This window comes from Physeter macrocephalus, chromosome 14, assembly GCF_002837175.3.
Source record: "Physeter macrocephalus isolate SW-GA chromosome 14, ASM283717v5, whole genome shotgun sequence".
Classification (NCBI taxonomy): domain Eukaryota; kingdom Metazoa; phylum Chordata; class Mammalia; order Artiodactyla; family Physeteridae; genus Physeter; species Physeter macrocephalus.
In genome coordinates this window covers 122495012-122518210 of record NC_041227.1, presented here as the reverse complement: position 1 = coordinate 122518210, position 23199 = coordinate 122495012, and the positions used below count along the sequence as shown (strand labels likewise).

The 23199-nt window shown below is 45.7% G+C and overlaps 1 protein-coding gene and 1 pseudogene across 2 annotated transcripts in view; one reads left to right on the top strand and one right to left on the bottom strand.

Annotated features, from left to right (window-relative positions):
• Positions 1 to 992: 992 nt before the first annotated feature.
• Positions 993 to 23199, bottom strand: part of WDR45B (WD repeat domain 45B) — a 32931-nt gene continuing 10724 nt past the window's right edge. The window contains exons 3-10 of one of the 2 annotated variants that reach the window (XM_007125584.2): positions 13164 to 13265; positions 9588 to 9675; positions 8177 to 8271; positions 4895 to 5085; positions 4220 to 4305; positions 3243 to 3344; positions 2639 to 2760; positions 993 to 2287 (exon numbers count right to left, since the gene is read on the bottom strand). In XM_007125584.2, coding sequence (XP_007125646.1) covers positions 2181 to 2287; positions 2639 to 2760; positions 3243 to 3344; positions 4220 to 4305; positions 4895 to 5085; positions 8177 to 8271; positions 9588 to 9675; positions 13164 to 13265 — 893 coding nt within the window. In that variant the 3' untranslated portion in view covers positions 993 to 2180. The remainder of the gene's footprint in view (positions 2288 to 2638; positions 2761 to 3242; positions 3345 to 4219; positions 4306 to 4894; positions 5086 to 8176; positions 8272 to 9587; positions 9676 to 13163; positions 13266 to 23199) is intronic. The other variant, XM_055090469.1, reaches the window with a different exon arrangement.
• On the top strand, positions 9683 to 10437 carry LOC129392767 (cytochrome c oxidase assembly protein COX14-like; annotated as a pseudogene).

Here is a 23199-nt window from a genome sequence, read left to right as displayed (position 1 = left end):
GGCAGGACTCAGCTGAGGGAGGAATTGGAGGCGGCCTTGGCTTAGAGCAAGCCCCCTTCTCTAAATAAGGCGACAAACAGTGGTTACCAATTTGAAAAACCAAGTCTGCTGCTGTCCTAAATCAACCGAGGAAGGTTCACCCGACAGCCTGCTCGCCAGGGATGGCTCTTTCTGCCACGTCCCCGAGAGGGTAAAGCGAGGCCACGCGCACAGGCCTAGGGAGGGTGGACGGTGCCTGGCCGCCTCAGCCTTCCAGACCTCACCCTGCTCTCTGGAAGCCTCGTCCAGGGCATTTCCCAGGTGAGATGTGGTGTCTTCACCATCGCAAAGGGAAAGCCCGAGAAGACAAACCAGAGCCCCTTGGTGGTGGTCATCCACACGACCCGGGATGTCCCTGTTGTGTCATCTTATAAAGGAGGCAAGGTTGTGCCCGCTGTGGCAGAGCCAGGACCTGCTCCCACACTGTGGGCTCTGAACGTGGGTGCCGAGCATTGCGGGTCGTCCCGAGCACAGCCTCTCCCTGAGCCAGCGAACTGGCTCCTCACCAGCCTGCAGCACCTCCACACACTGTGAGGAGGAACTTTTTCCCTAATGGATATGTGGATACACGAAAGGGATTATATGCAGGGAAAATATAAACTACTGATGATATAAATGTGAAGGACCCCTCCTACTCCTGGGCCAAAAGTTAGGCCTAGTGTTAGACGGACACTGACGGGTGGCCCGACACCACGCTGGTGTCTCCCCCAAAGGGATTTCAGGCAGAGCTTCCCCACCAGAGATGACGGAAACCGCTAGTGAACATCACTCCCTTCCCCTCTGCTCCCAGAGCCAGGCCACCACCCACACAGGCAGCAGGGAATCCACCTGGCCCCCACGCAGTCCTGGACAGTTTAGGCACTAAGTGCACTGGGCCGCTCCTACAGCCTGCAGTCCAACGAGGTTCTAAAACTAGGGCTTTGGTTTTGTAACATACAATTCTTTTCCCTTGATGGGTACAGAGTACAACAAAATTAGTCATTTTTATTTAAAAGAAACATTACAAATAAGTGTGCAAAATTAAATTTCATGATTAAATACACATAAAAGTAACATGCATACTTCACATTGAAATCCACAGACAAAGTTAGTTGATTATATGACAGTAAAAGAACTGGCAAAACTGAGAATTTGCTGCTGCAGATTTTAATGTTTGCAACCTGAAATCAAAACATAAAATTAAGTTTTAAGGGAATTTAAGAAAATTAAATATATACCTCAAGTACTACTAATAATATAGAGCCCATAACCTATTTTAGTTACCAAACGTTAAAAAAAGTATGTGCCTCTCATTCCCAGAATGTTAGTGTGCAGCTAGTCTTAAAAATGGGGAGAGAAGATGGGGAGAAAGGGAAGTGGAATCGGCCGGCCGAGGCATCCTCTCCAGGGCCACAGAAACCGGGCATTGCTTTGTTGAGACGCCCGTTTCCCTTCGTATCCTCCAAATTAAGTGACGCTTTCTTCTATGACTAAGTTTTAAAGTCTATGCATTACTCTGTTGCCTACGCGTAACAGGGAAACTCCCTTTGACCCAGAGTTTCACCGGGAGGCCACAGGCACTGCTCACAGGGTGGGCGTGGTGCTGCCTCAATTCCAATGGCTCCAAAAAGACGGGGACGCACGACATGCAGCTCTTGAGGGAGATGCCAGACCTATGCCCTCTTTCTTCAGTTTAGATGGGAGAAGGGCTTCCTTCCTCCTTTCCTAAGGCTGCCGGTATGATTGTTCCACTTAAATCTGGTGAGAACCAACACTTACACGTGTGTTCACCTCCCCGTTACAGACTCAGTAAAAACGATGAAATCTGTCGCCACAAATTTCACTTTGTCCCTCCTTTTTTTCAACGTGCCCCCAGTTTGTCCGGAGCCCCAACTGCAGGTGGCGGATGCGGCAGAACCAATGAAGTGAGAGTCACGGCTGAACGAAAGGTGAAGCCAGCAGTTGGGCGTGAGTGTCCACGTGCCCTGAAGATTCTTCCTTTAACACTGGACTCGGGACATCTGGCTTCGGAAAACAGATGACAACGTATGGCTTCGCAACAAGGTCCCAGGCCATCCCCCCAGCCCATCATCACCAGTCCCAGGAGCTCGAGGGGCCGCTGGGCACCCAGGGCCCGTGGTGCTCGCACTCCTGGTGCAGGGTCACAGCTTGTCGTCGGTCATCTCCAGGAACTGCGCATACACGTCCCGGACGCACTCCCCCTTGGGGTTGAACAGGAACTTGTAGTAGCTGCCGTCCGCACAGATCGCTGGGCAGAGGAGACCGTATCACTCAGGGTGAAAAGCAAGCAGCCTGCACTGAGCTCTCTGCACAGGTTGAGTGGAGGCTGAGCAGCCCCAAGGGATCTGTGGGTGGTGGGGGCACTCGACCAAGAACCCCATGTTCTAGGGGGTCTGCATCTACTCAGCTAGTGTGGCGATGGGGGAACCCTCTTTGGTCGCCGGTTCCAAGACCAAATGATCTGGCCCACTGACTGCCCGGGAAACCCCGGAGGGCAGGTGGCTGCGCAGGAACCCCAGGAGAGAGGAACAGCCACCAGTGGAGCTGGTGGGGCGCTGACCACACCTGGGGGCCACTCTCCTCTGGAAGGACCACTTACCAATGACAGCATTTGGCTCTGTTCCAAAGGCACAAATGCATGGAGAGCCTGAGGGAACCTGAAACTTGGAAAAACTCCACTTGGAACTGAAGTATTTTGGAAGGAAACTGGCTGATGCCAAACTGTGAGGACAAAGCAAAGAAAGGAAGTTATGGTCACATAACAAAGTTAGAGACACAGCTCTCTTCAACATCAGCTTAAGCCTTAATGATTTAAATTCTATTTTTGCTTTTAATTTTTATTTTTCACATGAAAAAACTAAGTCGTTACAAATGGGTTTATTATAAATCCAGAAACCAGCAGCACCAGAAGGGACACAGGGTTCTACTGCCACCAAATTAATTTTCTGAACAGCTAACACAAGGATGACGGTTGGAGTTCAGGACCAAGTTCTACCTCATTGGAAGGTGCCTGGATCCTCATCAGACGTTTTCTAAGGAGCTAGTGGAAGGGAAAGTCGTGATGCCACTGTCTTAGCATCAAGTAATCTGCACTGGGTTTCAGAGAATCAAATGAACGACCAAAGAAAAGCATCCCGACTGTGACTCAGACTGAGTGGAGCAACACTCAGGCAATGTTCTGTCCTTCTAACTGGAAAACCTACCTTGATTGTTTATTCCTTTTCGGATCTTCAGCTGCAAAAATGTGCACCGTGCCGTGGTCACTGGACACACAGATGAGAGAAGCGTCCTGATTGAAGTTAATGCTGCAAAGAAACCAGACGAAGCTTGGGTCTCATGTGGACACAGCAGCGAGCCCTGACCTCAGCCTCCCGTGGTCAGGACAGTCATTTTAAGAACCACCCCTCCTAACCAGCTGATGGAGCTCAGCACAGAACCAGATGGTCAAAGCCAGGGCACAGCCCCTCCTCAGGTGCCAGGGAGAGGGAAGGGGCTCCCTGCAGACCACACTGCCGCCCCAGGGGCCCTGAGGCCACCCAAACATGCCACTTGAAGGAGAAAAACTCCCCTCCAACGGCCCAGGCCCTGTAGAGGTGGGCGTCATGCAGGCTGGCTGGAGGGGCCCGAGAGCAGACAGATGGGAGAGCGGGCTGCACCAGAGCCCCGAAGGACACTACATCCAGATACTAGCTGTGTTTTTATCACTCAGGCCCCAGTGCAGCTCCACACCTGCAAAGGCCACAGACACAAAGAACGAAGTCCCGCCCAAGCAGGCGTGCAGCCCTGTCAGAGCTACAGACACTGTGGGACATGGTAACAACGACCAGGGAGAGAGCAGGTCAGCCTTGCAGGAGGCTGAAGTGACTACAGACGGGCTAACTAGGCCTCCAGTGTTTGCCTGAAGATGCTACTGAAAAATAAGTTGGAGGAACAGTGAAAAGATGAAATAAAACAAGCAAATTCTGACAAATGCAGGACAATGGGTTCATGGTAATCATAATATTCTCTCTACTTTTGTGTATATTCCCATAATAAATAGTTAAATTAGTAATAATAAAACAAGCTAATAAAACAGCCCCTACCAGCAGAGCAGCCCCCGCCCGCCTCGTGGGGGTAGTCCTGACTCTCCTCCGGATCACACAGGGCCCCTTCTCTAGGGTAAAACAACGTGCTTTCTTACCAATAAATATTAGCTGCTTGAGATCCTCTTCGTAGTTCCTGGATTAAATGCCCTGATGAAGTATCAAATATTCGTATAAGGGTCCCCTTTGAAAAACAGTGAAGTGTTTCATTATCAAAGATTCACAACTTTTTAGTTTTTCTTGAAATGATTTATATTCACAAACCCATTAACCCATCCGACCCTTTCCCAAACTCACCCACATCACCTAAAACTCAACTTTCCCTCCGCTGTCACCGAGAACAGACTGGAGTCTCTTTAGTCCGACGGCAGCGGGCAGGGGCTGAGAGAGGGTCAGGGAGACCCGGGGCCCAGGCCCACAGGCATGGCCCTCTCAAAGCCCCGTGCACACACTCCCCCTGGCAGAGGCCCCGGGCTGTCTTGTGCCCTGAGAGCCATCAGTTCACTCACTGTCCAGAGAAATGGCATCTTAATTATAATGCCCACAGCCAGTTAGAAAAACACTAATTCTACTTCCAAACAGATGGGGTACAACCAAATAAAATGACTTTTGGACCCTCTATGTCAACTATGACTCGATTCCTGAGAGAAGGTGGCTAAGAGCCTCTCAGGGGTCGGGATCTTCAGGGAAGGGCTCGTTTCCCGGGAGCCCGCACCCTACAGCGGGAGAGGCCACTCTGGGGGCACCTCTGTGGGGCAGGGACACCCACTTACTTTCTCAGACGCGGTCGCAATTCTTGTTCCCTGCAGGTTGAGAGCAATGCAGCTCAAGACACCCTCATGGGCAGGAATGTCCACTGGCGGCTTCTCGGTGCTGGCCAGGTCCACGAGCTGCACATGGCCCGTGTGCGTGCCGGGGAAGGCCAGGAGTGAGTTGTTACTATTGGGGCACAGGACACAGAGGCCTAAACAGAGACAAGTAAATGCGTTAAGGACTCAGGACCGTCTCAAAGCTTCTGCGTTTCCACAACCATACCTGCTCCCTGCCATCCAAGTACCATGAAAAAGTAAGAATCATTCACAGAATCTTTTCCCTGTGAAGGGCAGCAGAGGGCCAAGCAAAGCTCCCTCCCATGAGATGGCTTCATAATAGGAAACATTTGCTGAACTTATTATTGAATAAACTTTATCAAATGTCTGTCTTTCGGGGTGTCAGTCACGAGAATGCAAAATTGTAAAATCTAAAAGTGAATCCTTAAAAAATAAATAAAATAAAATAAAATAAAAATGAATCCACTAACAGTAACATAAAAAAACCAAAACTGAAGAATAAATTTAACGATAGATGTAAAAGACACTATAACACTCTGCAAAGGAAAACCAAAAACCTGGTGGGTGGAGAGCTGTCCTGTGACCACGGCTTGGAACCTACCTTCACCCACCTACAGAGTAAGTGCAATCACAGTTAAAATCTCTGCAGGCTTTTCTGAAGAAACAGACAACCTGTCACTAAGTTATAAGGAAAGTAAAAGTCCTAGAATAGCCCCCCAATTTCTTATAAAATAGGAACAACATTAGAGGACTTATACTACCTAATTTCAAGAATTATCTTGAAGTTCCAGGGACTTCCCTGGTGGTACAGTAGTTAAGGATCCATCTGCCAATGCAGGGGACACGGGTTTGAGCCCTGGTCCAGGAATATCCCACATGCCGCGGAGCAACTAAGCCTGTGCACCACAACTACTGAGCCTGCGCTCTAGAGCCTGCGAGCCACAACTACTGAGCCCACGTGCCACAACTACTGAAGCCCACGCGCCTAGAGCCCGTGCTCCGCGACAGAAGAAGCCACCGCAGGGAGATGCCCGCGCACCACAATGAAGAGTAGCCCCCACTCACCGCGACTAGAGAAAACCCAGGCACGGCAATGAAGACCCAACACAGCCAAAAATAATAAATACATACATACATAAAAAAAAAGAATTATCTTGAAGTTCCAGAAATCAAGGTCATCTGATATTGGCATAAGGAGAGAAACACAGACCACTGGAGCAGAATAAAGAGTCCAGAAGAATCTTACACTTATTTGATTAAAAAAAAAAAACCCACAAAGTATCAAGGTAATTCAATGCAGAAAAAATAGTCTTTTAAACAAATGGTAAAGGGACTTCTCTAAGCAAAAAAGAAAAGGCCACAAGCAGAAACGTGAAAACTGTTAAAAGAAAAAAGCTCATTGGTTAAAGTAAATATAAAGTAAAAGTAGTAAAATCAACCACACACAAAGCTAGTGGGAAGGTTAAAAGACAAAGGTAGTAAAATCATCTACATTCGCAATAAGTAAAGGATACACAAAGCAAAAAGATATAAAACATAATGTCAAAAACAGATTGTGGGGAGAGGGGAGTAAAATGTAGGGTTGTTAAAATGCATTTGAAATTAAGAGACCAGGCCATTTAAAATAATCACACGTATATATACAGATTGCTATATATAAACCTCATAGTAACCACAAACCAAAAATCTATAATAGATACACACACAAAAGAGAAAGGAATCAAAACATAACACTAAAGACAGTCATAAAATCACAAGGGAAGGGATTTCCCTGGTAGCATGGTGGTTAAGAATCCGCCTGCCAATGCAGGGGACACAGGTTTGATCCCTGGTCCGGGAAGATCCCACATGCTGCGGAGCAAAACTAAGCCTGTGCGCCACAACTACTGAGCCCGTGTGCCTAGAGCCTGTGCTCCGCAATGAGAAGCCCACGCACCGCAATAAGGGTAGCCCTGCTTGCCGCAACTAGAGAAAGCCCATGCACAGCAGCGGAGACCCAATGCAGCCAAAAAAAAAAAAAAAAAAAAAATCACAAGGGATGAGAACAAAAGAAGAAGGAACGAAAAAGACCCACAAAAACAACCCAAAACAATTTGTGGCAATAAGTACATACCTATCAATAATTACTTTAAATGTAAATAGACTAAATGCTCCAATCAAAACACAGAGAGTGGATATATACACAATGAAATACTGCTCAGCCATAAAAAAGAATGACATCTTGCCATCTGCAGCAACATGGATGACCTAGAGGGTATTTTGCTAAGTGAAATAAGTCAGACAGAGAAAGACAGATACTGTACGTAAGTTACCACTTATATATGGAATCTAAAAAATAATTACAATATGACCCAGCAATTTGTACTCCAAGAGAAATGAAAAAATACATCCACAAAAAGACCTGCATGTAAACATGTACAGCAGCTTCTATTTATAACAGCCAAAAATCTGGTATGGATCAACAGCTGTGGTATATCCATATGATAGTATATTACTCAGTAATAAAAAGGAACAAAATAATAGCACACACACAAAAACATGGAGGAATCTAAAATATATTAAGCTAAGAGAAAGACACCAAACACATCTGAAAAGGCAAAACCTGAAGGTCAGGTGGGGAAGGGCACAGCCTGGGGAAACTCCTGGGTGACGGGACTGTTCTGCCCTGACTGTGGTGGCAGCCACACAACTATTTACAATGACTAAAGTTTATCAAATGATACACTTAAAATGAGTTTTATGTAAATTATACCTCAATAAAGCTGGAAGAAAAAAACCAAAAATTTTAAAAGCAAAGTTAAGATGATAAAATGAATAACAAAGTCAGCCACACGTAATCCACCAGCCAGAAGAAAAAGGAAAGGAAATGTCTCAGAACTTAATAAAAACATGGATTCCAGGGCTCACCATGGAGCTCCTGAATGGCTGACAGTGAAAAATCCCAAGAGGGACTGCGATAATTCTGTTAAGAGGCAGGGTCTTAGAACCACGGCGAGGAAGCTGGGCTGTGACCACGGGAAGGTTCAGGGGAGAAGGTAGGGACCGAGGTGGGGAGTTTGCATCTCCCAGACCCTTCCCCAGAGCCCCCGATGCCCCAGGACCCACCACTAGGGAGACACCACTCCAAGACCACCTGGAGGAGAGGCGTCCAGCATGGGTCTGCGTCCCGCCTGGATCAGACCCAGGAAGCCAGTTTCCACCATCCATCCTCCTCTGGATTCTTACCTTTCGGGTTATAGCAGGTTTCAAAGACGTGCAACTGATGAGGATTGTGTGTGAATGTAAACACCTTGATCATTGAGTCCAAAACAACCACAATTCTGGAAAGAAAAAAACACCATCAGAATTTCTCTCCCCCAAAGTGAAACTCAAACATTTTGTGACTTTTGTTCTTATCATCTAGAAACAGAAACACCGCAAAGAGCAAATACAAGAGGGTCATTCCTGGGATTTCCCTGGTAGTCCGGTGGCTAAGGCTCCGTGCTCCCAATGCAGGGGGCCCGGGTTCAATCCCTGGTCAGGGAACTAGATCCCACATGATGCAACTAGGAGTTCGCATGCTGCAACTAAAGATCCCGCACGCCGCAACTAAGACCCGGCGCAGCCAAATTAATTAATTAATTATTTTTAAAAGAGGGTCATTCCTGAACCCAGGCACTGGGCAGCAAGGTCTGTGGAGCAGGTTGGCAGGGAGCCCCTGGGCGTGAGGCTGGCACTAGAAATGAGCGCCTCTCACCCGGCTGGAGGAAGGTACAGCCCAAGGGTTGGAGGGCATTGTCATCAAATATTCTGTCTAGAGTAAGAACCAAGTAGGACACAAAGGCAGAAATTCTATCTTAAAACACTTTTAGACACGTCTTGACAATCCAGAAATGTAAGAAAATGGAATATCCTTGATTTGGCTCCAGGATTTGCATTATTAAGAGTCCCTAAATGCTGACATTCCTGGAAGAAACAAGTCTACCTATGAGTGCAGGGATGACAGACCCCTACTCACACTTGTCTGGTTCAGCATCTGTCCTCCCACAGCCAAGTATAACATGTCAATCACACCACAGCCGAGCATAACATGTAAATCACACCAAAATCCAAAGCGATGAAGCTTTGCTCTACCTCCATCAACATACTAGGAAAAACTCCTGTGTTCTCCTAAACCCCAGGAAGGCAACAGCTGAGAGAGACCTGCTACTTTCAACAGGTGAGATTCAATGACACCTTCTCTGTGAGGAGGTTCCTGAATTTTCCTTTACTTTCAGAATGAAACATTTATGAGGCAGCATTTGGACAAGTGTGGGCTAAGAGGGAGGCAATTCAAGGTTCAAAACTCGAGTCCTCAGTCTGTACCTGTCGGGTGGGACGGCTCCCCTGCAGGACTGAGAGCTGGGGGGGCAGGGCTGGCCGGGGGCCGGGTCCATGGAGGTGCACTTCACCAATGCCCACCAACCACTCACCTTTAAGTGATCCTGGGAGGTAAATAAAACTCACTGCCTTCCTTATGTCCCTGGGTCATAAACTATAGTCTCACGTTTTTATACATCGTTTTCCTGAACACTTCTCTTCCTTCAATATAAAATGATTTCAGCCATCTTCAGAGAAAGTGACTGTTCCCCCTCTAAAAATGAGACACTAAACCTACCTATCTCGCCGTAATTTGGCAGCCTTGACTTCGGTAGAAAATTCTATTTCAATCACAGTCTTCTTCTTCAGGTCATCCCAGATCATCACTGAAACAGGAAAGAATGTATGAACATGGTAATGAACAGGCCAGGGGCTGGCTTGCTAAGGCCACTCCTGAAGGGGTCCTCACATCACAAACACCTGACTGGGACCTGGCGGGGGGTGGGGAGACACGAGGCTCTCCCACTGGCAGGACGGTCCCACCCCCAGGTCTCAGATCCACGCCCCACCCCGCACCGCTCACCCCCGCCCTCCCATCCTCCTATTCAGCAACCACACACCTGCTCACACCTCAGGCAGCCAGTCTCTGCCTCTCTACAAACACAGGCATGCACACAGGCATTCAAGCGCACTTGAACCTCCTCCCTGCCAATCCTCGCCTAGTTTTTAGGCAAACTTCTCTCCACCTCTCTTTCCTTGGTTCTACTAGACTAAGCCAAAAAGCAAGCCCAACCACAGGTACCAAGTGCTAGAGATAAATCTGGATTAAGAAAAGAAAGGGTCCGGCTGCGCTAGGAGGTCGCGCAGGCTGGAGGCCTCGGTCGGAGGGGAGGGAGAGGCAGCATCCAGGGGACAACATGCCAACTGCCAAGCAACTAGCTGACACTGGCTACAAGACCCCCGCCACCTCCAGGACACTCCTGTTTACGGGCGCTACCTCTGCAGTGCCCGAACCTACCGCTATTTCCAGCAGCACAGCTCCCAGCGCCAGGCTGCAGGAGAACAGAAAACCTCGGGAGTCCCGTAGAGCTGGGGGGCTTTTTTCCTTGAGCAGAGAGACCTGAGGCATGCTGTGGAAAGACCTCACCTGCAATCATTTCTGAATCAAGAGGATCAGGGCCTTAATGGTTTTTGAACTCTGCTGGGAAAAAGTGCCCACGTTTTCTCTGGTACAGTCAGTTTGGAGAGGCTACTGAATTGTAACAGGAATGGGAAGGTGAGGCACACCTACAGACATTAAATATTTTACGTCAAAAAAAAAAGAAAAGAAAAAAAAAAGGGTTGTTTCATGGGGAAATCAGACACATAAAAACCAGGGCCAGTGTTCTTCGGCCCTGACTGTTCTCGCTCTGCTTCAAGCTCTGGAATATCTTCTGCTCACACTACAATCTTCCGTCAGGATGGATTAGCAGTTTATGTCCAAAGGGATGAGACAATTTACAGACAACCCTGGAGGATGAGGAGCGTGTGTCCAGACCTCTTTTCCACTTGAAAAGCTGGGTACAAAGCATGTGGGGTGAGGGAAATAAGCTCCCTACACAGTCGGGTTACGGCTGACTGAGAATGGAAGGAAAGAATGTTTCCCCTAAAGGTCCCAACACCATGACCAACAACCAGTCCGGTGGAATTCAGGGGTAAGTTTTGCCAGAATGGGTAAGTATCCTAAGTTTCAAATCAAGAGAGAACTGAATACCAGCCTACCAGAACTGCCAAAATTATTATCAAGTAACATAAGACGTATTTACTATCGAAAAGGTTAGTTATAATTTATAACCACTCAAAAATGAAGCAAAGAATAGTGTTCTTCTTGCTCCTTGAAACACCATCTTTGATAAACTTCTCCCATCGGCTCTTCCTTAAAGGGGACCAACATGTCACTGAGTAGACAGTTACCTTATTGAAAACAGTATCTTCCCAAAACCAGATTTTCACGACCTTCTGGGCAAAGGACACTCTACTCTTGAACACGAAAGCAATTCAGTGAACTTCCTCTGGCCCTGCAACCTAACACCAAAAAGGCTAAAACTCAACACAAATGCAAACTGGCCCAAACTGGCCCAAACCAGACAGAAGTCCACAGATAAGGACGTCAAGAGTGTCACAAATACAGGTGAACTCCATTTTCAGAAATGTTTGGAAACAGTGTGATGAAGCCCTGGAGGCAGCAGCACGAATTCTCATTCACAAAAGAAAAGTGACCAGACACGATGCCTTGGGTAGTGAGAAAAATCCATGGCCTCTGAGGGCTGCGAGCTGCCTTACTGCAGGAAACCGAAAATTTTAAATGTACTGGGCGGGATTCTGTATGTCTGTCTCTTGATACAGTTCCTAATAGCAAAAAATATATTTCAAAATTCTGGACTTCCTCCTAAATGGAAAGGGCCTCTCTGCTCCCTGAACAGCACCCTGTCACGACCCAGTGGGTCACCGTGACAAACCAGTCTCCTCCAGTCCTGTTTTATTCTGTTTTCACAAACCAAAGACACTAGATTCTTTACACTGTAATACCATGCATCTTAATTGATAATTATTAAAACATTAAGCATTGAAAAAAGCATTGACATTGAAAAAACAATGTCATTTTTAATTTTTAATCTTACAAAAGTTTAAACAGACCAAGTTCTTTTTAAAAAACTGCCCTTAGCACACTACAAAAAGCTTAAATTTTACTCAAAATGTTGTTAGAAAATTGCTTTCTTCTAAAAAATGCTTTTTTCTGCAAAATTTCTGAGACTCTTTCACTTCTCGGAATTTTTTTTACTGAGAATAAGATGTTACAGGAGAAAGAGACCCCAGAGATTATCCAGTCCACTGCTCCCTTGGGGGCAGCGACAGTGACACCCCCCAACAGTGCCACAGGTGGGGCTAGGCTCCCGACTCCTCACCAATGATCAATGATCAATGAAATTCTTCATATGACAAAGACTGATCCAGTGGCAGAATCTTTGCCCATCCCCAAGGAGCCCAAGTAATTCTTATTCTTTTTAAAAAAAATTATTTATTTATTTATTTATTTAGCTGTGTTGGGTCTTCATTGCTGCGTGCGGGCTTTCTCTAGTTGCAGCGAGCGGGGGCTACTCTTCATTGTGGTGTGCGGACTTCTCATTGCGGTGGCTTCTCTTGTTGTGGAGCATGGGCTCTAGGCGTGCAGGCTTCAGTAGTTGTGGCTCACGGGCTCTAGAGCGCAGGCTCAGTAGTTGCGGTGCCCGGGCTTAGCTGCTCCGCGGCATGTGGGATCTTCCCAGACCAAGGCTCGAACCCATGTCCCCTGTATTGGCAGGAGGATTCTTAACCACTGCGCCACCAGGGGAGTCCCTCTCCTTTACTTTCAAAGAGCCACACTCTTTACAATGCCATCTCTTTGAACACAGACTCACACACACACACCAGGAACAACACTCCTCAACCCAGAGCCCAGCTGTTCTCTGTTCTATGTGTTTTTGTGAGGCAGTGGCTCTCTGCAGGAGAAGCAGCCTCCCCACACCTGGCTTTAAAAGGAACTCACAGCACAGGACACCAACCGCAGAAGAACATCCAGAACAAAATGGGGCGAAGGCCCCCATCCAGCCTACACAACTGAAAAGCACGTGCTCTATGTCCATGGGGACAAGTGACCCTGGTCACACGTTTCTGCTCCCAGGAGCAGCAGAGAAAAGACACTCTCTTTCTGGATGCTTCTTTCCCAGGGACTAGTCCTTCATGTGTCACAGGGCCACCAGGGAAGATCCAATGTAGCCAGAGATACAAAGGTACTCTAAAAAGTTCAAGAGAGGACTACACATGAGGTGCATCATTAAATGCAGGATTACTTTACCTTTGTTCGGAGGGTATTTCGGCTTTTTTCCACCACCAACTAAAGCTAAATAGTTGCAGCGAAATAACATTTCAACATGGCCAACTCCTCCTTCTAGAAATTCTGAAATAATAAAAATAAGTCAGTATGTATATTTTACAATTTAAAAATGAAAAAAGGTAAAAACGTAACAGTCAGAATTTGATTTTTAATCAGCAATTTGTATCTGCCATCAGAAATGAGAATAGTGACCGGCTAGGAAAATAATTAGCTTCAGACCTCTCAGCATCCTGTCATCATGAACTGTATTTTCACGTGTAAACACTGAGAGCCTAAGAAGCCAATGTAGCAAAATGTATGAAATATCTGAGTTCGTATTTTAAGGTGCAGCAAAATTTGTAAACTCTGAGAAAGTATGCTGTGATGCAAAAGCTGGAATTCTTTTTCACCACTTTAAACACCTCTTCCACTGGAAGTCCGAAATGCTCAAAAATGTTCACAAATTATGTGAAGACGGACATGTCAGCAGATTTTCAGCTGTGCTCCACGACAGAAGGAAGCCCAACACGCTCTCTCAGGGGAGCAACAGGAACCCCCAGGAGGAGTGTGGGGCTCAGGAAAGCACACTGCACTCTGAATAGTTCCCGTCGCAGCAGGCCGCCCCACCCCATCTCCCCAGCTTCTTCCACTCTGGTCTGTTGTGACCACGAGCTCCTGGGACAGTGAGGGGCAAGCCAGGAAACAAAACCTCTGAAAATCAGAAGTTAACCTAAGAATTGACTCCTACCTGTCCAGTCAGAGCTACCCAAGATGGACTCAAAGTCCATCAGCTTGCTCAAGGAGAAGTTTCAAATTCAAGGCCTAGTAGAAACCCTAGAAAGGACTCTGTGCTTAACATTATCCACAAGGAACACAGCTCTCCTTATAAACAATTTAATGGTCCTGTGACACACAAGCCACCTCAAGTAATTCTGGCTGTAACAGGATGTGGCCACAGCCCAAACTCAAAGGACTACAATGCTTCAGTCCTTAAACCGCTCTCGGCTCAGTGTGCGGCCTCAGACCCATGACCGCGCAGGAATCCTTCACCCCACAGTGTGGGACACGCCTCCATCACCACAGGCACCACCTGGTTCCCTGGGTGCACTCACTAGGCACAGGGAGATTAGCTGCTGATTAACCTTCAGCCTCGGCCTTTACACTCTTGAAGAGATTAATGGACTCCAACGGACCAAAGCTGAGCAAAACTTGTAATAACTGGCTATTAAACAAATGCTGAGCACCAGCGGGGGGGGGAAGAAGACGGTCTCTTCAGCAAACGCCGTTGGGAAAACTGACAAAGAAGAATGAAGTTGACCCTTAAACTTGTATCATGTACAAAAGCTAACTCAGGGGACTTCCCTGATGGTGCTGTGGTTAAGAATCCGCCTGCCAGGGGCTTCCCTGGTGGCGCAGTGGTTGCGCGTCCGCCTGCCGATGCAGGGGAACCGGGTTCGCACCCCGGTCTGGGAGGATCCCACATGCCGCGGAGCGGCTGGGCCCGTGAGCCATGGCCGCTGAGGCTGCGCGTCCGGAGCCTGTGCTCCGCAACGGGAGAGGCCACAACAGAGGGAGGCCCGCATACCACAAAAAAAAAAAAAAAAAAAAAAAAAAAGAATCCGCCTGCCAATGGAGAGGATGGATCCCTGGTCCATTGATGGGTTCGATCCCTGGTCCAGGAAGACCCCACATGCTGTGGAGCAGCTAAGCCCGTGTGCCACAACTACTGAACCTGCGCTCTAGAGCCCATGCTCTGCAACAAGAAGCCACCACAATGAGAAGCCCGCGCACTGCAACAAAGAGTAGCCCCTGCTCGCCGCCTAACTAGAGAAAGCCCACACACAGCAATGAAGACCCAACACAGCCAAAAACAAATTAATTAATTTACTTAATTTTTTTAAAAAAGCTAACTCAAAATGGGTTAAAGACCTTAAATGTAAGATGATCCAAAACTACAAAACTCCTGAAGAAAACAAAGGCAAAAAGCTTCATGGCACTGGACTTGGCAATGACTTCTTGGACATGACATCAAAAGCACAGACAACAAAAGCAAAAACAGACTGCGTCTTCCCTGGTGGTCCAGTAGTTAAGATTCCACGCTCCCAGTGCAGGGGGCCCAGGTTCAATCCCTGGTCAGGGAACTAGATCCTGCATGCCGCAACTAAGAGCCCACATGATGCAACTAAAAAAAAGATCCTGCATGACACAACTAAAGATCCTGCATGCCGCAACTAAGACCCAGTGCAGGAAAATAAATAAAATTTTTTTTTTAAAAAAGCAAAAACAGACCAATGGGACTACATGAAACTTTAAAACCTTTTGTTCATTAAAAAACTTAAAGCGAAAAGGAAACCTACAAAAAGGGAGAAAATGTCTGCAAATCATATACCTGATAAGAGATTGATATCAAAAATATATAAAGTGCTCCTACAACCCTACAACAATAAAACAAAACAAAGTCAAATAATTGGATTATAAAAAATGGGCAAAAGACTTGAATAGACATTTCTCCAAAGATGATATATGTGTTCAACACTCATGAAAAAATATACAACATCACTAAATACAGAAATGCAAGTCAAAACCACAATGAGAACATGGTATATCTTTCCATCTGTTTGTGTCATCTTCAATTTCTTTCATCAGCATCTTAGTTTTTGTGTGTGTGTTTTTTGTTGTTGTTTTTTTTTGCAGTCCGCTGGCCTCTCACTGTTGTGGCCTCTCCCATTGCGGAGCACAGGCTCCGGACATGCAGGTTCAGCAGCCATGGCTCACGGGCCTAGCCGCTCTGCGGCATGTGGGATCTTCCCGGACCGGGGCACAAACCCGTGTCCCCTGCATCGGCGGGCGGACTCTCAACCGGTGCGCCACCAGGGAAGCCCAGCATCTTAGTTTTTGGAGTACAAGTCTTTAACCTCCTTAGGTAGGTTTATTCCTAAGTATTTTATTATTTTTGATGCAATGGTAAATGGAACTGTTTCCTTAATTTCTCTTTCTGATATTCTGTTGTCAGTGTGTTGAAGATGACACAAACATATGGAAAGATATACTGTGTTCTTGAACTGGAAGAATTAATATCGCTAAAATGACCATACTACCCAAGGCAATCTACAGATTCAATGCAATCCCTATAAAATTACCAATGGCATTCACTGAGGAAAGAAACTGAAGACAGCATAAGTCAATGAAAATATATACAGTGCTCATAGATTGGAAGAATCAGTATTGTTAAAATGTCCATACTACTCAAAGCAATCTCTATGGATTCAATGCAGTTCCTTCAAAATACTAATGGCATTTTTCACACAACTAGAACAAATAATTTTAAAATTTGTATGGAAACACAAAAGACCCCGAATAGCCAGAACAATCCTGAGAAAGAAGAACAGAGCTAGAAGAATCACACTTCCTGACTTCGGACTATACTACAAAGCTACAGTAATCAAAACAGTGTGGTACTGGCCCAAAAACAGACACACAGATCAATGGACCAAAACAGAGAGCCCAGAAATAAATCCACAAACTATATCAATTAATCTATGAAAAGGAGGCAAGAATATACAAAGGAAGAAAGACAGTCTCTTCAATAAACGGTGCTGGGAAAACTGGACCGCTACACGTAAAAGAATGAAATTAGAACATTCTCTAACACCATATACAAAAATAAACTCAAAATTGATTAAAAACCTAAAGGTAGGACTTCCCTGGTGGTCCAATGGTTAAGACTCCACACTTCCATTGCAGGGCACATGGGTTCAATCCCTGGTCGGGGAACTAAGATCCCCCATGCCACATGGTGCTGCCCAAAAAACCCAACAACAACAACAACAACCCAAACCAAAAGAAAAAAACACACCTAAATGTTAGACCAGATACTACAAAACTCCCAGAGGAAAACATAGGCAGAACACTTTTTGACATAAATCACAGCAATACATTTTTGGATCCATCTCCTAGAGTAATAGAAATTAAAACAAAAATAAACAAATGGGACCTAACTAAACTTAAAAGCTTTTGCACAGCAAAGGAAACCATGAACAAAACAAAAAGACAACCTACGGAGAAAATATTTGCAAACGATGCTACTGAGAAGGGCTTAATTTCCAAAATATACAAACAGCTCATACAACTCAATAACAAAAAAACACAAACAACCCAATCAAAAGATGGGCAGAAGACCTAAACAGACATTTCTCCAAAGACGACATACAGATGGCACATGAAAAGATGCTAAATATTGCTAATTATTAGAGAAATGCAGATCAAAACTACAATGAGGTATTACCTCACACCAGTCAGAATGGCCATCATCAAAAAGTCTACAAATAATAAATGCTGGAGAGGGTGTGGAGAAAAGGGAACCCTCCCACACTGCGGATGGGAATGTAAATTGGTGCAGCCACTATGGAGAACAATATGGAGGTTCCTTTAAAAACTAAAAATAGGGCTTCCGCGGTGGCGCAGTGGTTGAGAATCTGCCTGCCAATGCAGGGGACACGGGTTCGAGCCCTGGCCTGGGAAGATCCCACATACCGCGGAGCAACTGGGCCCGTGAGCCACAACTACTGAGCCTGCGCATCTGGAGCCTGTGCTCTGCAACGAGAGAGGCTGCAATAGTGAGAGGCTTGCGCACCGCGATGAAGAGTGGCCCCTGCTTGCCACAGGTAGAGAAAGCCCTCGCACAGAAACGAAGACCCAACACAGCCAAAAAAATAAAAATATACATAAATAAATTTTTTTAAAAAACAAAAACTAACAATAGAGTCCACCATATTATCCTGCAAATGGGACCTAACTAAACTTAAAAGCTTTTGCACAGCAAAGGAAACCATGAACAAAACAAAAAGACAACCTACGGAGAAAATATTTGCAAACGATGCTACTGAGAAGGGCTTAATTTCCAAAATATACAAACAGCTCATACAACTCAATAACAAAAAAACACAAACAACCCAATCAAAAGATGGGCAGAAGACCTAAACAGACATTTCTCCAAAGACGACATACAGATGGCACATGAAAAGATGCTAAATATTGCTAATTATTAGAGAAATGCAGATCAAAACTACAATGAGGTATTACCTCACACCAGTCAGAATGGCCATCATCAAAAAGTCTACAAATAATAAATGCTGGAGAGGGTGTGGAGAAAAGGGAACCCTCCCACACTGCGGATGGGAATGTAAATTGGTGCAGCCACTATGGAGAACAATATGGAGGTTCCTTTAAAAACTAAAAATAGGGCTTCCGCGGTGGCGCAGTGGTTGAGAATCTGCCTGCCAATGCAGGGGACACGGGTTCGAGCCCTGGCCTGGGAAGATCCCACATACCGCGGAGCAACTGGGCCCGTGAGCCACAACTACTGAGCCTGCGCATCTGGAGCCTGTGCTCTGCAACGAGAGAGGCTGCAATAGTGAGAGGCTTGCGCACCGCGATGAAGAGTGGCCCCTGCTTGCCACAGCTAGAGAAAGCCCTCGCACAGAAACGAAGACCCAACACAGCCAAAAAAATAAAAATATACATAAATAAATTTTTTTAAAAAACAAAAACTAACAATAGAGTCCACCATATTATCCTGCAATCCCACTCCTGGGCATATATCCAGAGAAAACTCTAATTCAAAAAGATACAACGCACCCCAATGTTCGCAGCAGCACTATTTACAATAACCAAGACATGGAAGCAACCTAAATGTCCATCGACAGATGAAAGGATAAAGAAGATGTGACAGGGCTTCCCTGGTGGCGCAGTGGTTGAGAGTCCGCCTGCTAATGCGGGGGACATGGGTTCAAGCCCTGGTCTGGGGCTATCCCACATGCCGCGGAGCAACTAGGCCCGTGAGCCACAACTACTGAGCCTGCGCGTCTGGAGCCTGCGCTCCGCAACAAGAGAGGCGCGATAGTGAGAGGCCCGCGCACAGCGATGAGGAGTGGCCCCCGCTTGCCACAACTGGAGAAAGCCCTCACGCAGAAACAAAGACCCAACACAGCAAAAATAAATACATTAATTAATAAGTTCCTACCCCCAACATCTTCTTTAAAAAAAAGATGTGATATATATATATATATACACACACACATAATGGAATATTACTCAGACTTATAAAAGAATGAAATAATGCCATCTGCAGCAACATGGACGGACCCAAAGATTATCATACTAAGTGAAGTAAGTCAGAAAGAGAAAGACAAATATCATATGATATCACTTATATGTGGAATCTAAAAAAATGATTCAAATGGGACGTCCCTGATGGTCCAGTGGTTAAGAATCTGTCTTGCAATGCAGGGAACACTGGTTCGATCCCTGGTTGGGGAACTAAGATCCCACATACCGCGGGGCAACTAAGCCCGCATGCCGCAATGAAAGATTCCACGTGCTGCAACTAAGACCCAACGCAGCCAAAATAAATAAATAAATAAATATTGTAAAAATAAAATAAAATAATTAATAACTGATACAAATGAACTTACTTTCAAAACAGAAATAGACTCACAGACATACAGAAAACAAACTTACAGCTACCAAAGGGGATCGGGGGGAGGGGGGATAAATTAGGAGTTTAGGATTAACATATACACCCTACTATATATAAAATAGGTAGTACTTCCCTGGTGACGCAGTGGTTGGGAATGCACCTGCCAATGCAGGGGACACAGGTTCGAGCTCTGGCCTGGGAAGATCCCACATGCTGTGGAGTAACTAGGCCCATGCGCTACAACTACTGAGCCCACGCTCTAGAGCCTGCAAACCACAGCTATTGAGCCTGTGTGCCACAACTACTGAAGCCCGCGTGCCTAGAGCCCGTGCTCTGCAACAAGAGAAGCCACCGCAATGAGAAGCCCATGCACTACAATGAAGACTAGCCCGTTAGCCACAACTAGAGAAAGCCTATGTGCAGCAACGAAGACCCGACACAGCCAAAAATATATAAATAAATTAATTTTTAAAAATGAAATAAAATAGGTAAACAACGATCTGCCGTATAGCACAAGGAACTATACTCAGTTATCTTGTAATAACCTATGATGGAAAAGAATCTGAAAAAGAATATATATGTATGGATAATTGAATCACTTTGCCATACACCAGAAACCAACACAACATTGTAAATCAATTATACTTCAATTAAAACAACAACACAATGAGATATCCTGCCACAACCATTAAGATGGCCACTATTAAAAAAAAAACACAGAAAACAACAAGTGTTGGCAAGGATGTAGAGAAATAGGAATCCCTGTGTACTGCTGGTGCAGCTGCTACTGGAGACTGTATGGTGGTTCCTCAAAAAATTAAAAACAGACTACCACATGATCCAGCAATCCCACTTGTTGGTACACATTCAAAAGAACTGAAATCAAGGCTGTGAAGAGATATTTTCACACCCATGTTTACAGCAGCATTATTCACAACAGCCAAGAGGTAGAAGTAACCCAAACATCTATTAAGGGGTGAACAAAACATGGTCCATCCACATAATGGAATATTACTCAGCTTAAAAAGGAAGGAAATTCTGGAACATGGTACAACACAGATGAACCTTGAGGATATTATGTTAAATGAAATAAATCAGTCACAAGAGGACAAATACTGTATGAGTCTACTTATATAAGTCCCTGGAGTAGACAAATTCATAGAGACAGAAAATAGGATGGTGGGGGCTGGGGGAGGGGGAAGGGGAGTCAGTGTCTAATAGGGACAGAGTTTCAGTTTTGCAAGATGAAGAGTTCTGGGGGGTCTGTTAGGAGTGTAATTATTTCCTCAGTGCAGGTTCACTAAGTTCTAGAATCAAATTTATTAAGAGAAACCTGTGAATTATGCCAAGAGGTAACCAACATATTTTTAAAATACTATCCAACCAAGGGAGAATATTTAATACTAACACAAACAACACTATGCAAGCACTGGGACTTCAAACTTATTAATGTTGCATTTGTCAGAGTCGTGAGTTTTCTCAAGTTCTAAAAACAGCGAGTCACTCCCTTAGCAAGATGTAACCAAGCTAATGGGAGAATGAAGAAATGCCAGGAGTCACAACAGCCTCTGAAATGTGACCCGGACACAGAGAACCGATCAGATGGGATGGGGAAAAAAACAAAAACTGAAGTACTTCACGTGAAGAAATCACCAAAAATTTGTTGAAAGGATATTACATTCTGTTTCAAAGTTTTTAAAAAGTTTTAATTTAAATGATACAGGCTATGATTTTTCTCTAAGCCTCTTTCTAACAACAACAACAAAAAACAGTATTATACAAAATCAGAATTATTTTGTTTTACCTTGATGCCTAATTATGGCTGACTGACGCAATTAAAAAAAACATCAATGTCAAGATTACAAATATGTTAAAAGTTAAGGATTAAGACAGCAGTTTTAACCACTGTAAACTGCTATGGCCTCTGGCCTTTGGAAAGGAAAAGAGAAAAGCAGATTTTTCAGCATCAACTGGTGAGGCAGAGAAAGGGGAACGTGAGGCTTTCCTAGGAAGAGCGGAAGCAATCAAAGGCGAGACTCCAAACTCCAGGACAGTCAGAGGACTTCTAGCGACCCCCACCCAGGGCCACAGCCACCACCCCAGTGAGCACCTGCCACAGCCCCCAAGGGTGGCTGACCCCCACCCTCCTGCAGCTGGAGAGGAGCGGGTCTTCTGAAAGGAAGCCCAAGGTTGCCATCACAGCCCCTGAGTCCCAGGCCCCAAGGGCTGGTCCTGAAAGATCAACAGGCATCACTCACTGCCAGAATAGCAGAGACACGCATGAGGATGCTCGTCAATATCCACATATCCACATCTCTAAAAGTCCCCAGGCCCAGCTGCTGGCTGTGCAGCAGACTAATCTACAGAGAGAAATGGAGGACACAAGACAGGCTCCAAGGAAACTTCGACTGATGAAAGCTTCAGGCACAAATCAATACCTGACAGGTCCCACCCTTCCTACAGAACCTGCCTCAAAAAAATGAGAAACTGGGGGAATTCCCTGGCAGTCCAGTGGTTAGGACTCTGCGCTCTCACTGCCGAGAGCTCGGGTTCAATCCCTGGTCAGGGAACTAAGATCCCACAAGCAGCTTGGCCAAAAAAAAAAAAAAGAAACTGAAATAAAATGGGGGAGAAGGACATCTGAGTGTTGGCTTAACCTACATTCCGCTGAGAGGCTCTTATACGAAAGGGGAGAACTCAGCCCTCCTGGCACGACAGTAGCCCCCTCCCTTTTCATCTTGCCTCTGCCCTGCAACCCCCAGCTCCTTCTATTTCCAAGGAGTTTTCTTTTAATGGAAACATCTTAATTGTTTCTCATTATACAAATTAAATATTATCACTATAAAAATAAAACAACACAGAAAAGCATAAAGTAGAAACAGCTGTAAACGAGATCATGCGTGTACTTGCACTGAACTCAAACCAATGGCACCATCTGGCACCATCACACTATTTTCCAACTCTTCCCTCTAACAGCGCGTCATGGCTGTGCCTCCGTGTCAGGGTGTACCGCAGCATCTAGCATGTTTTTTCCTTCAGATAAAATCCTTTAAGGCCGATACTGGAGAGGAGGAACCAAGATGGCAGAGTAGAAGGACGTGCTCTCTCCCTCTTGCGAGAACACCAGAATCACAACTAGCTGCTGGACAGTCATTGACAGGAAGACACTGGAACTCACCAAAAAAAGATACCCCACATCCAAAGACAAAGGAGAAGCCACAATGAGACAGTAGGAGGGGTGCAATCACAGTAAAATCAAATCCCATAACTGGTAGGTGGGTGACTCACACACTGGAGAACACTTATACCACAGAAGTCCACCCACTGGAGTGAAGGTTCTGAGCCCCACGTCAGGCTTCCCAACCTGGGGGTCTGGCAACAGGAGGAGGAATTCCTAGAGAATCAGACTTTGAAGCCTAGTGGGAATTGACTGCAGGACTTCGAGAGGACTGGGGGAAACAGAGACTCCACTCTTGGAGGGCACACACAAAGTAGTGTGTGCATCGGGACACAGGGGAAGGAGCAGTGACCCCAGGGGAG